This window comes from Herpailurus yagouaroundi, unplaced genomic scaffold, assembly GCF_014898765.1.
Source record: "Herpailurus yagouaroundi ecotype Mexico unplaced genomic scaffold, PumYag 196, whole genome shotgun sequence".
Classification (NCBI taxonomy): domain Eukaryota; kingdom Metazoa; phylum Chordata; class Mammalia; order Carnivora; family Felidae; genus Herpailurus; species Herpailurus yagouaroundi.
Window position 1 is genome coordinate 14465599 of NW_024412427.1, and position 13172 is coordinate 14478770.

The 13172-nt window shown below is 56.0% G+C and overlaps 2 protein-coding genes across 2 annotated transcripts in view; one reads left to right on the top strand and one right to left on the bottom strand.

The window, feature by feature from the left end:
* The window catches only part of SCRT2 (scratch family transcriptional repressor 2), an 18252-nt gene extending 6938 nt beyond the window's left edge, over positions 1–11314 (bottom strand). Inside the window, exons 1-2 of the mRNA XM_040446806.1 lie at positions 11057–11314; positions 5–238 (exon numbers count right to left, since the gene is read on the bottom strand). Coding sequence (XP_040302740.1) covers positions 5–238; positions 11057–11189 — 367 coding nt within the window. The 5' untranslated portion in view covers positions 11190–11314. The remainder of the gene's footprint in view (positions 1–4; positions 239–11056) is intronic.
* The window catches only part of FAM110A (family with sequence similarity 110 member A), a 153465-nt gene that overhangs the window by 16125 nt on the left and 124168 nt on the right, over positions 1–13172 (top strand). The window lies entirely within an intron of this gene.

The window sequence follows — 13172 nt, forward strand, 5'->3', positions numbered from 1 at the left end:
GCGCCGCGCCGCCGCCGCGAGCGCCCGTCCGAGATGAAGAAGGCGTCCATGGAGTAGCTGTCGGTCACGGCCGCCTCCCCGCGGAAGTAGCGCGCCGACAGGCTGGACTGCGGGCTCTCGGGGTCGCTGTACTCCTCCGGCGCCGCCGGCGGGTAGGCGGGCTCGGCCGGCGCCAGCTCCAGGCCGGGCTTCTGGTCCGCATCGTAGCTGCTGGGCGGCAGGCAGTGCGGGGCGTAACCTGCAGGGGCGGGAAGGGAGCAGGGACGTAGGTGAGGCGCCGCAGGGGGGCAGGTCACACTCCCGGCGCTCTCCAGCGCGGCGTCCCGGAGCTCGCTCTTGGGAAGTGTTGGCGCTCCTAACTAGGACGGCGGTCGCTGTCCTGCGCCTCCGCCCTGCCTGTGTTCACATCCTCCGCTATGGGCCACCGATGAAACAACCCCTGCGCCACCCTCTTGGAGCATGGCGCCCCCACGGTGCCACTGGCTGTGTGTTGACTAGCTTCTTAAGTGCTCACAACCACGCACTGAAGGTCTTACTGTTTTTCACACCCACTTTACAGACAGAGACGTAAAGCGTCTAAACTCCCAGCTAGTAAGTGATAGAGCCAAGATTCAGACCTTAGCAGGTTGACGCCAAAGGCCATGCTGCCTTTATTCTAACAGCATTCTGCCATTCCAGTGCTGTAACTTCTTTGAATCTGTTTCCTCATCTACAAAATGGAGCTTATAATTGGGCTCTCCCTCCCAGGGTCTTTGGAAGGGCAGAGTTAAGTGATGAAAAGAAGCACGTATTAAGCATGCACCGGGCCCTGCTTCAGTGCTTTATGCGTGTTAACTCATTCAGTCCTTACAGGCCCTACAAAGTGGTGCCGTTCTCATCCCCAATTTCTGTGTAAGGAAATACAGAGAAAGGGAGAGAAGGAGTACCCAGTAATTACTATATAAATGTTAGCTATTATAATTATGCTTTTTATTTGCTTGAATAAGTGTCCTCACTGAAGGTTATTTAATTGTCTGCCTACCCCACCAGGCTGTGAGCTTCCAAGGGCTGGAATTGTGTGCCCAGCATGTGCCTGGCTTAAAAAAACAGGTGTGCAATGAGCAGATGTTGCATAAATGAATTACAGCCCTGTTAGACCCATCTCCCGGGGCTGCTAGAGGATTTGAGAGGTCATGTGTGTGGCATGTACTAGGTGCTTCAGGAATGGGACTTCCTTGTACTTGCTCCTGAGCCTGTTTTGCTCCCAGCTCCACTAGAAGCATTCTGGAGTCTCCCTGTGAGAATTCACCTCCCCCCCCCTTCTTCCCTCCTCTTTGGAGTTGGACCAGAAATCCTGTCTACCTTGGGTTTGTGTGATTGGTGGGTAGGCAGGCTGAGGCTCGCCCAGGGGATTCCACAGAGGCTTCCCAAGTGCAGGGGCCACCGTGATTTGTCTCTCCTTCCCAGGGCCTAGCGTGGTCCTGGCACCCTCCTCAGACCTGGGGTCCGGGCTCTCAGGGGAATTTCTGGCAGACGTGCCCAACACTTACCGACCTGGCACCAAATTACAAAGTGTTTCCATTGTCTTTCGATTCCAGGAGAACAAGGAAAGTCAGGCCCCTTTCTGAGGCTTCGAGCTGGGGAGTGGCACAGCCAGAGATCTGACCTTCCTTCTGACCTTGAGACCCGTTCTCCCCACTCTCCAGCCTCCCCCACTCAGGAAAACGGGCGGAATAGGACTTTGTAAGCAGGGAACTGGATTCAGAGCTTTTCCTTACTTGAAACAGCCTGCCTGCCCGATCCAGCCTCTGTACCTTTCCCTCTCATCTGGAATTTGGGATGGCCACAGAGTAAAGTTTGTGCAGAGTGTCCCCCAGCCCTGAAGGCGAGGGCATGGCCTTTTTTTTCTTTCCCTTCAGCTGCTGGCACAAGACAGTCTGCACACAGAGTGACTGGGGACTGTGGGGGTGGATGACTCAGTAGGGAGGGGCTCGGGTTGCAGAGAAGGCAGTGGGGCTGGCAGTCTTTTAATGGGGGAAGGAGAGTCGCCCTGCCTCCCAGCACCCCATTCCTCCCCTCCTGTCTGCCTTTGGTCTGGAGGCACTCCCCTCCCCCCCCCCCCCCCTCCAGGAATCAGGCCCCAAAACATTCAGGGAGTATTGTTTCAGGCTGAGTTAAATACCTGCCTGGTACTCCCAGACCTCCTGTCCCTGGTACTTCTAGTGTAACTCCTGAGATGGTGATAATAACAGCAAATATTTATTGAGCGCTTACTGCATGCCAGGCTTTGGGCTGGGCGCTTCACTCCCATCACCTGACCAAATCATCACAAAAACACTTTCGCTACAGATAAAGAAACTGAAGTATGGAGTGGTAATGGTGCTTGCTCAGGGGTGGAGCAAGGATTGGAACGCACTGCCCTGCTCCCTTGCTTCCCACACACCCAGAGGTCCCGGAGGAAGTGGCTACCTCCCATCCCCAGGGCCCCAGCTAGCCAGCGCTCCATAAGCATTTGTGAAATGGGTGATAAGTGGCAATGGAGATTTGCGGGGCCAGCCTCACTCCCCAGCCCAGCGTGACCCGCTGTAGGCCATTCTGCCTACCTGGTCTTCGGACAGCTTGACTCCTGGCACAGATTCTGGGTGACCTTGAGCAAGTCATGTACCTTTCTGTGCCTCAGGGGATAGATAGTATAGGATCCATGTGTCAGGGGGTCACGGATCATGCGACCAGTGCGTGTCCTGTTACTGAATAAGGACGGCATACTGGTTAAGAGCATAATCTTGGTGCCCCACTGCCTGGATTGAGTTCTGACTTGACTGTTCCCAGCTGTGTGACCTTGGACAAACTGCTTGCCCTCTCTGTGCCGCTGTTTCCCCAGCCGTAAAACGGGGGATAATGGAAGCATGCAGACAGTTGCAGTAGGGAGTCCGCGAGTAAAGAAACCATATGTGAAAAGTGAACAGATACTAATGAACATCCTAGAGAACTTAAATGTGTCAGGTGCCATTTTGAGGGCTTTATATGCATGAATGCATTCCATCCTCTTGACTCCAAGGTTGGTATCATCTTACAGACCAGGAAATTTAGACACAAGATGGTTAAGCAACATGCCCACCTAGTAACTTAGGGCCAGGATCCCAACCCAGGATCCCAACCCAACCCAACAATCTCCCCACATGGGTTTCTGTGCTGCGGTTTTGTTGGCATCTGCTAAGACACATCTTGATGTTCTTCCTGGGCCTCTGTTGCGTCAGGACATGTAATTTCTACTTGAGGTTTGGGTGAGAAAACTTTTGGTGGGTGGCAGGAGTTCAGTGACCCAGGCCAAGTCCTCACGGGCTCCCTGCCTGTGGTGCCCTCTGGTGGCAGCCTGTAGCACTGCAGCAACTTACTCCTGTCGCTGGGGGGCTCTTTACATAGAAATAGGGGCGCCTCAAACAAAGGCTGCTCTTCAGCCTAGAGACGGATGCAGAATTGCCTTCAGGACAGGCATTGCAGACCAGACCTGATTCCCAGCAGCCGTGAAGCTCCGTGTGCGTTGTGTGGGTGGGGGCGGGGTAGAGTTGTGGGCTAGAAGAGAGTTTTCGTGGTCATATCCGAAGGAGGTGGTTCTAACTTGCTTTGTGACCTTGGCCAGGTTACCTAACCTCTCTGGACTTGGTCTGTATGGAAGAAGGTCGACTGGGATGCTTTAAAGACCCATTCTGCATCGTGGCCCTTTCTGAATTAGATCCTCAGGCCCTTTTCCTGTCCCTCCAGCACACCCCCAAGCTCCCTCAATTCTACCTCACTCTCCTCAGAGCCACCCTAGACCTCTCCTTGTCTATGTGACCTTGGAAAGTTATGTAACCGTTTTGTGCCACGTATGTATAAGGGAGCTTGTAATAGCACTGAATGAATTAATGCATATAAAGTGCTTAGTACAATGCTTGGCACACAATAGACTCCCCAGCTGCTATTATTATTATCATTATTACCCTACGTTTCCTGGTGATATCCTTCTAATCTAGCAAGAGGAGAACGAGACACACATGGGAGTCTCAGGCTGCTATATGATCTTGGGCAAACCACCTCACCTCTCCGGGCCTCAACACTGGAGAATCCTTTAGGACGCTAAGTTGTGTTCTAACTCTGTGCATGGAACCCCGATGGGTTTTCGGTGCTTTCCTCTGTTCCACAGGTGACCATAGATGGCCGAGCTACTTGTCCCCCATCTGACAGAGTGACAGAGTGGGTCACGATAGAGGCAGGAATGGCCAGGGACCCAGGGAGAAGAGACGTGGCTCTCATCCTGGTTCTTTTACTCATATCCTAGCTGTGTGCTCTTGGGCAAGTCACACAGCCTCTCTGGGCTCGAATCCCCCATTGGAGGGATCGGGACTAGAGCCACCCCTGCCACCTGGGGGAAGGCTCAGAAACCCTTTGGAGACAGCATACACATGTCACCTGCGAACGACTCTTGGCCTTCTCTGCCTAAGAGTCTCGATACTTTAGATTGAAGGTCCAGAATCCGTTAAAAATGAAAAATCTGGTAGCCAAAGGAATGGTGGGAAGGGAATTTTACGAAGATTAAGGTGCTAGGTGCTCTACAGACACGGTCTCACCCAGCTGTCTGGCCCCTTGGGGTGAGGGGAGGCATTTCTGATAAGTGCCATTACCAGTACCACTACTTTCATGGAACCTCCCCTGGGTGCCAGGCACAGTGCTAAGCCCAGAGGCCCAGAGAGGGAAGAGGATTTGCCCAAGGTCGCTGGAAGAGAAGCTAGGCTTGTAACCCTCCGAAGCCTGTGTTTTTTTCCAGAACACCCTAGCTGGATGGAGACTGCTGGGGTAGGAAGTTTTCAACTGGTGGGGGAAAGGAGCAGTGGGTTTCTTTTCCAGGTAACATCCCCCACGTGGCCCGTGTCTGATAGGATGGTGGGGTATTGGGGGCGGAGAGAAGCTATTTGAGAAACTGTTCCAGCCCCTCGTAAGTTTTTGCAAATAAAACTAACAGAAGTAATGATTGACTCTTATTAAGCGCTTACTGTGTACAAGGCACCCTGCTCAGTGCTCTGTGTACATTACTTCCTCTCTGAGGGAACGTGATAGTCACTTCCTCCAGGGCCGTATAGAAGCTGAGGCCCAGAGAGAGGCCTTGACCCACCTCAGGTCACAAAGCAAGTTCACACCCGAGTTAGGCCAGCCTCCTGCCTCTCAGTCCTTGACTCCCTTTCCCAGTCTCTCCCAGATTCCCAGGGTCCCAACCTTCCTCCAGGGAATTTCCAGCCCCAGTCCCACTGCCCTGCCTTGAGATGGGCAGAAAAAGAGAGGGGCCTGGTAGTGGGCCAGCTTTCCAGGTGGCCCACTTTCCTGAGGAGGGCCCAGCCCTGCTTGGTGGTGGGAGCTGGAGGGGCTGCTGCACGGGTATATTTAGAGCTGCTTCTTGCTGTGCCAGGGCCTCGGGCCTCGAGAATCAGCTCCAGCCAGCTGAGCAGAAAGCCAGGTCTGTCAGCAGCAAAGCGGGATAAAAATAGTTTCTCCTGTCTGCTCACAGAGCTGGGCAAAGGGGCTGGTGCCTCCCCCTCCCCTTATTATAGCATCTTTGTTAGCTGTTCCCTGGGCACCAGACCAGAAATGACACCCACATCCTCCAAGGGCCTAGCAGCTGGTACACCTGCCCACTGGGGGGGGGGGGTCCTTGGGAGTCCAGATGAGCAGGGGACAGAGTGAAGTCTGGCCCAACATGACCACGGCTGTAGGGTGTGGGGCTGACGCCTACTGACCCAGGCCCAGGGAGTGTCTAGAGGATTCCAGGGTCCCTCCCTACCTCCCCCACTCAAGAAATCCCACATATTCTGTTTCCTCCTGACTGTGACCCAATTCCTGTGGCCCATGGGGAGGTCCACAGCTCTGCAGGAATCAATAGGAAAGATTTTTCAAGGGGTTGTGGAGATAGGAGTGGGTGGCTAAGGGTCTTGAATTGCCTAGCACTGACTGGTCTGCTCCCTTGGGGGAGTCTCCGGAAGGCCCTTGCACAATGCATGCAGGCGCTCCACGCCTCCTGCTTTCTGCCCTCCCCTCCTTCTGTTCCAGAAGGGTACAGTCAGAGGGCCCATTCCAAGCTCCCTTCTTACCCAAAGGCTGGCAGCCGGACACTGCAGCTGGGAGGGAGGCCAGGAACTCTGGGGGTCTCATCTCTCTCAGCAAGGGTCTCAGCCTGTCTCTCAGAGGGCCTCCAGGCTATGGAGGTCCCTAGAACATGTAGATGAAGCACTCACCAGGGAGGTGCGACAGGGTCCACCATTTATGCCCCGTGACCTCATGCAAGGCACGGGTCTCCCTGGCCTCATTTGCCTTTGTAGGTTGGAGCTAATCCTCCCCTGTGCTCACTGCCCTTTGCCCACAGTGTGTGTGGGGGGAGTTGGGGTGTGGGGAGTTTGGGGGATGATATAAATTGCTGTGCTGACATAGGGACTTGATATATTCTTCTGCTGTCCCTCAGGAACCACAAACAGACTGCTTGAAAAATAGATGCTCAGCTCTGTCCCCTCATGTCACCCTTGTGATCCCAGGCTTATAGGGGACTGTGGACCCCAGATTCCATATCCCACATGGGCCCTGTTATTCCATACTCCCACTGACTAATTCTTAGAAAAATCAGATTTCTGGGTCCCTACAAGGTCAGAGCTGAAAGAGATCAAGTTCAACTGCTTGAGTTCATGAGAAGGAAACTAAGGCTGGGGTTGGGGGAGACCAGTCCAAGGCCACAGAAAAAGCTAATGGTGAGTCTACGACATCAACCTGGAAAGCCTTCAGAATAGACCTGGACATGACCTTGAACTAGAAATTCGATCTGGATCGTAATCCTGGACCCTGAACATTGACCTGGACCTGATCTCAGACATTGAAACTTGAACTTGGACATGAATTTGTTCTGAATCTTGGCCTGGACTAGCCTAGGACCTTGACCTTGGACCTTGTGCTAGACTTAAGGTTGGACATGGATGTTGGGCCTGGATCTCAGATCTGGACCTGGACTTTGAACCTGGACCTCTGACATGACTCTAACCTGGATCTTGGGCCTAGATCAAGACTGAGATACCAGGGGAAGTGGTAGTTAAGAGCCACATGGGCCTGCTGTGTGTCCTTGGGCACCTCCCCGGCCGTCTCTGGGCTCCTTCTGCCAAGGAATCGGGGCAGCCCTTTTGCATCCCTGCTCCCCAGATGGCCTTTCTGAGGTGTGGGGTGGATGTGTTGGGGCCTTTCGGCCGGGCTTTCCAGGCCTGGCCTGGAGCGACTCCCTGGCGCCATCAGAGGGAGTGAGAGGAAGTGGGCGCTGGTGTAATGTGGTCAACTGGATAAGCCCACGGGCAAGAGTAGGAGTGCTTCTTCAGCCTGCTGGAGAGGCTTAATGTAGCTGTGGAGGGCAGACAACTGTGTTATTGGATTGGCATTGATCCCTCATCTGCCTGGGTCAGATGCACTGTGAAGCAGTACGGGGGCAGGACCGGGGTGGGGGGCGGGCGGGCAGAGGAGGGAGGACAGGGAGCCCAGCCGGAGTTCAGAGTTGGGGTGTGAGGGTGTGATGGAGGTAGGCAGTGAAGATGGGCTGAGATCCACGGAGACTACAGCCACGCAGATAGATGAGCAGCAGCCTGCTCTGGGATGGCTGAGAGTTCCCCCAGCATCTCCCCAGGATGCGAAGGGGTGGGCTGGGTGGAGTTGGAGGGCAAGGTTCTGAGGGGGTCAGGAGGATGTGAGTTGGCATCTCACAAGACAGAATCTGTGTTCAGAATCACTCAGGGGAGAGGAGGGGAAGGGGAGGCTGCACTGAGGCAGAAAACAGTGGAGGAGCAAGAGGAGAAGGAGGGGGAGAAATGAGGCATTGTATTGGACAGGATGGTGGAATTAAATCTGGTCTGCCTTCTTTGGGGAGCTCTGCAGAAAGGCCTAGAGATTTTTCCATTTGGGAAGCTTCTCCTTCCCTGTTTAGGGGCTCTTTGGGCTGAGGCGAGGCCTGGAGCCCTGATGCACCTGCACCTTTTTGCCCAGCCTGTAGAAGCTGAAAAGGGAGGGAGTAGAGCATTGCTTGTGTGTGTGTGTGTGTGTGTGTGTGTGTGTGTGTGTGTGTGTGTATGTGTGTGTGGAGGAGGAGTCCTCCAGGAATCCTCAGCACTCCCAGGCATTCCCTGAGCTGGGAGTACACCTCTTTAATTTGGGGCCCTGAATCTTCATCACTTAGGAGCCAGTGGTTCTCCTGACCTCCACATTCACAGGCCCCCCTCCCCGCACCCCTCCCCAGCTTCCCCTCCCACCAGCCTCATCCTGACCCTGTAGCGGCTGCTGCAGGAATGGCTTGTAAGAGGATCTTTCTAATAACTGGAACTATCTCCAGCCCCAGGCCCTTCCCCCCTTCCCCCCTTCCCCCTCCCTTCTCCTCCCTCCCTCCTTTCCTCCCTCCATCTCCTCACCTCCCCCACCTCCTCTCTTTCTCCTTGTTTACCCAGCACACTTACACACGCTGGGAGAGAAAAACGTCGGCTCAGCAATTTTTCACACTTCCCTCAAACGCTCAGCAAGGTTATTTCCGGCAGAGTGGAGACAACGGGCCACTAGGAGCCGGTAGGCTCTCTGAGGACCCCCAGCACCCTACCCACCCGTGGGATGAGGGAGCCTTCACTGCCCAGTCTAGCCACACCCCAGGGATAGGAGAGGCCCCTGACAACAGGATGAGGCAGACCTTGTGTTTCCTGGCCATACCCAGGCTTGAAGGGTCACCCCCTGATCTCCGGCACTAACCCTGGACTGCAGATACTGCCAAGAGCGGCTAAGCCAGGGTGCCTGTCCTCACTGTGGGGCAGCCTGCAGAGAATGAAGCCAAGAAATACCTGGTCTCAGAAACTCTGCCACCCTCAGCCAGGCATTGGGTGGCAAACAGAATCCTACAGAAACGCGGACAATGGCCCCCTGCATTCTGTTAGACCCTCATCCAGGCATCTCCAGAGCCTCCCATTCCACACTTGACCTTCACAAAAGCTGAGCTTGTCAAAGTTGGAAGGATACTCAGTTCAGCCATCCAAACTCTTTCCCTGCTGGGGAGGCAGAGGACCACAGAAAGGAAGACACTTGCCCAAGGTCACATAGCGAGTCAGAGACCTAGAGCCCAAGTCGCTCAGGGTTCTAGGCCAGGGATCAGACTATCAGGACAGCCGGAGGATTCTCTGGAGGCCAGGGAGCTGGTCTACAACCTTCTGGGGAAAGGGCAAAAGACAAGGGAGTTCTAGGGTGTCAAACCTGGTGGAACCCCTGTGGGAACACCCCTGCTGGTAGCTTTGCCCCAACTTTTGCTCTGACCCACCATTCACTCAGGGGCTCCTTTCAAAGCTTTTTTTGGCCTGAATTCAAAGCAAGGCACTCCTGCCTCTCTCCTGAGGAATAGTTTGCAGTTTAGACTGTGCATGAGAAATTCTCTAGGCTTCTCTGGGTTTCCTCAACTGGCCTGGGGACAGGACCACAGAAGCCTCAGGGGGTGGGAGCCCAGGATTTTGTGCCAGTCCCCCAAGGGATCCACATCCCAGTCTTGCAGGCATTTCTACCCAGATCCTAGCACACACACGCCCCAGCCCTGGCATGGTCCCAGGTCCACCCTCTGTCCTGCCAGCACTCAGACAAGCCCAGCCATATCCCTGGGCCTCTGTCCTCGAACCCAAGAGGCCCTGGGGTCAAGAAAAGAGGACAGTAGAATAAGAGACATATGGGTGAAGAAAATGGGGGTTGGTTCTCTTGGGGATCTGGAGGAGGCCAGGGGCTGAGGGGCTGCAGCTGTATCCCTGATCACTCCCTAATTTCTTTGACCTTGATGAGGTCACAGAGCCTTTTGCCCAGCGCCCTCTTGCTACCTGGCTTGACAGAGTGATGGAATGTGGGTGAAGTGCTTGGCAATCCCCAAGGTGAAACTCCCACCCTCCCTGGCTCCTGCCTTCACCACCTCAGCCCACCCCCCATTCTCAGCCCTTTCTTCTCTTCTTTTTCTCTCCTCCCTTCTTCTTCCTCATCTCCCCCTCCCCACACACCCCAAAGCCAATGCCACATGTGATGTCAGATTTCTTATTGCCAAAGGGATGCCTCTCCTCCAGACACCTGCCCTGGTGTGGGCCATCAGAGGAGAACGCTTTTGTGATCCCCTTGATGGGGGATGGGATCTACGGAAGCAGTCTCAAGATTCTTCTCTACATCCTTCAGAGATCACCCCCTTCTGAGCCTGAATGACCTCTCTTGTCCCTCAAACCCTTGTCCCTGCGGGAACTTGCTCTGAGAAGAGATGGAGTGTGTTGGGGGTGGGGGACTTACAAGGAACAGCAGGGCTGGCTCTGGAGGGGGTTGAGAAGCTGGAGTGGGGAGGGAGTGCAGCCCAGGGGACCAGGAGCCACTTTGGGGGAACCCCTCCTAGAAATCCCCTCTTCCTTGCAGTCCCCAGGACAGGCCCAGCCTTTGGCAGGCATGTGGCTGAGGGTAACAAAAGAGTTGCTGAGAGAGGGGACCTGAGAACACTTGTCTGGCATCGCCAGGGGGAGCAGGCTTGAAGGGAAGGAGGGAGCCCCCAGCTACACCCCAGGAGCCAACCCTGTCTCCCCAGGGACTGGTAGTGCAGGCCCGCTTATCTTCTCCACCAGGGCAGTACACTCAGACATCCAGCCTCCTTCCCTCCACTGGGGAGAGGGGACCCACAGACTGCCTTGTGCATTAGCCCCCCAGCATTAGCCCTTCGTGGGTGCCTCTCTCTCTCTCTCTCTCTCTCTCTCTCTCTCCATTCTCTCACCACCCCTCACTCCAGCCCCGTTTAGGGCCACAACTTTCTAAGTCCGGGCTGGCGCGTGGCTGTGGGATGGATCGACCCTGCGACTTTCCCTTTGTAGGGACCTAGCCCCTGCCCCGCCCGCCCGGCCCTCGGGAAGCCCGGGAGGCGCACACAGCCAGGGAAATCTCTACCCGGGGTTCCCTGCCGCGCGCACCCCTCCTCGTGGCCCGAGTTGGGGAGGGCCCGAACTCCCCTCCCTCTTTCCCTCCCCCCCCCCCGCCGGGTCCTACTCACCGTTGTCCCCGGGCGGCCCCCGGGCGCCAGGCAGCACGTAGGCGGTCTCCAAGGGGTGGTAGGTGGGGGCCGGCACCCCGCTGCACTGGAAGCCGTCCCCTTTGATCTTCTTTACCAGGAAGGAGCGCGGCATGGTGCGACTGGCGGGGGGCTCGGCGGGGGCACTTGCGTGGGGCCCCGGTGGGGGGAGGCGGCCAGCCGGGCGCGATTGGCTGTCGGCGCGGGGTTTCAGCACTGGACAGCTCCCAGCGGGGGGGGGGGCGGGCGGGCGGGCGGCAGCGCGGAGCCGGCACCGGTGGCGGCGGCCCCGGCTCTGGCTCGGGCTCCCGCTCGGGCTTGGCGGCGGCGGCGCGCAGACAGGCGATCGCTGGAGCTGTGCTCAGCACTCCGGCTGCCTGCCGGCTTTATATGGGACGCAGGCTGGAGGAGATCAGGTGGTCCCCTAGCAATGGAACTGTTCAGCGCTCTAATCCATCAAATGTCCCCCAGGACAATCGCTCCGCACACGTTCCCCTGAACCGGCAGCGGTGGGGGCAGGCCAGGCGCAGGGAGCAGCGGGCAGGCAGGAGGGGAGAAAGTGAGGGCGAGAAAGGCGCAGAGATACAGAGAGACGGAGAAAGAGGAGGGGGGGGTGGAGGGAGAGAGAGAGGAGAGAGGAGATACACAGAGAAAGAGACATACACTGAAAGAGGTAGAAATAGAGACCGAGATAAGGACAAAAAGACACAAGAGAGAAACAGAGAAAGAAGGAAAACAGAGATGGAAAGAAGTAGCAACACACGCTCACACACCCATGGGAGAAAAAAAGAGATCCAGACACACAAAAAGAAAGCCCCCCCCAGGGATGCAAAGAAAGGGAAAGAAAAGTGTAAGATAGAGGGAGAAGCCGAGGGGAGAGGACAGAGAGTGATCCGAGCAGTCGGGGTTCAGGCACATGGGGACACAGGGAAGGGGATGCAAAGAAAAGAGTGTGAGCTCGCCAGCCGCGACCCTCCTGCCTCCAGTCCTCTCCCTCTCCCCCAATTCAGAAGTGGCCAGTGTGGACACTCAGCTTTAACTAGAGGAAGTCGGCACCCCCACCCCAGCTTGGCCTCCCACTGAAGCCCCTGTTGGGTTTGGGGTTCAACTTTCTTCTCCCAGAACTGGTGGGGGCAGCAAGTCCCCCATGCCGATGCCGGCCCCTCTCAGCCGGTCCTGTTCCGGTGCCTAGCTCAGGCAGGCGCTGCAAGAGGAAGTGAAAATCGTCCAGTAATTAATTTCCCTGCTGCCGGGGGGTGGTGGTTTTGACACATCCGAGGCTGTGTCTTTCCCTGAAGCGGGGAGCAGACAATAGAGACACGTGGACTGGGAAGGGAGAGGGGGGAAGGGAGGGGGAGCGGGGCTCCCGCTGGAACTCTTTGCAGGTCAGCTCCTTTGTCTCCGGGAGGATCTGAGCCGGGCCCCCCCCCCCCCCCACCATCCTGCCAAAACCTAGGGGAAGCCTCTATATCTTGGAGGATGTAGGAGCAGGAGAACTCAAACCCCTGCCCAGAGACTTGCTTGGCAAAGTGCCATGGTGGTGGGCTGGCCTCAGCAAGTATGGGATGGCCAGTGCACAAGAGTCCCAGAATTGGACTCCAGGAATGTCAGGATCTCATTGGTCAACAGCATTCTGGTTATGGGATGCCAGGGTGACGGAGTGGGGATGTGCTTTTGGCACTGGGTCACTCAATACCAGTTGGGAGACTAAGACCCAGAGAGAGTATGGAGGTGCCTGAGGTTCCCACAGTGAGTCAGCAGAAATTTCCAGAGACCCTTGTGTGGCCCTTGGGCACCACCGAGTGAGGGGCTTCCACTAGTCTTTGAGGTGTGATGTGGGACCTTGGAATAAAACATGCACCCTTCAGCTTGCCAAGGCCCTGCACGATCTGGGGGAGTGGTGCCCATCTTCCCAGCCGTACAGCCTCATATTTCCTCCCTGGGACTTCTTTCAAATCTCAGTCACTGTGGGTTGAGATGATCATATCCCTTGACACATGGCATACCCCTGTGTTCCCTACACCAGCCGTACAAGCACCTTCTAGTTCTTTAGGTTTGGTGTCCGGTGGCTTATCTTTTGGCCTCCACAGTGTTTCCT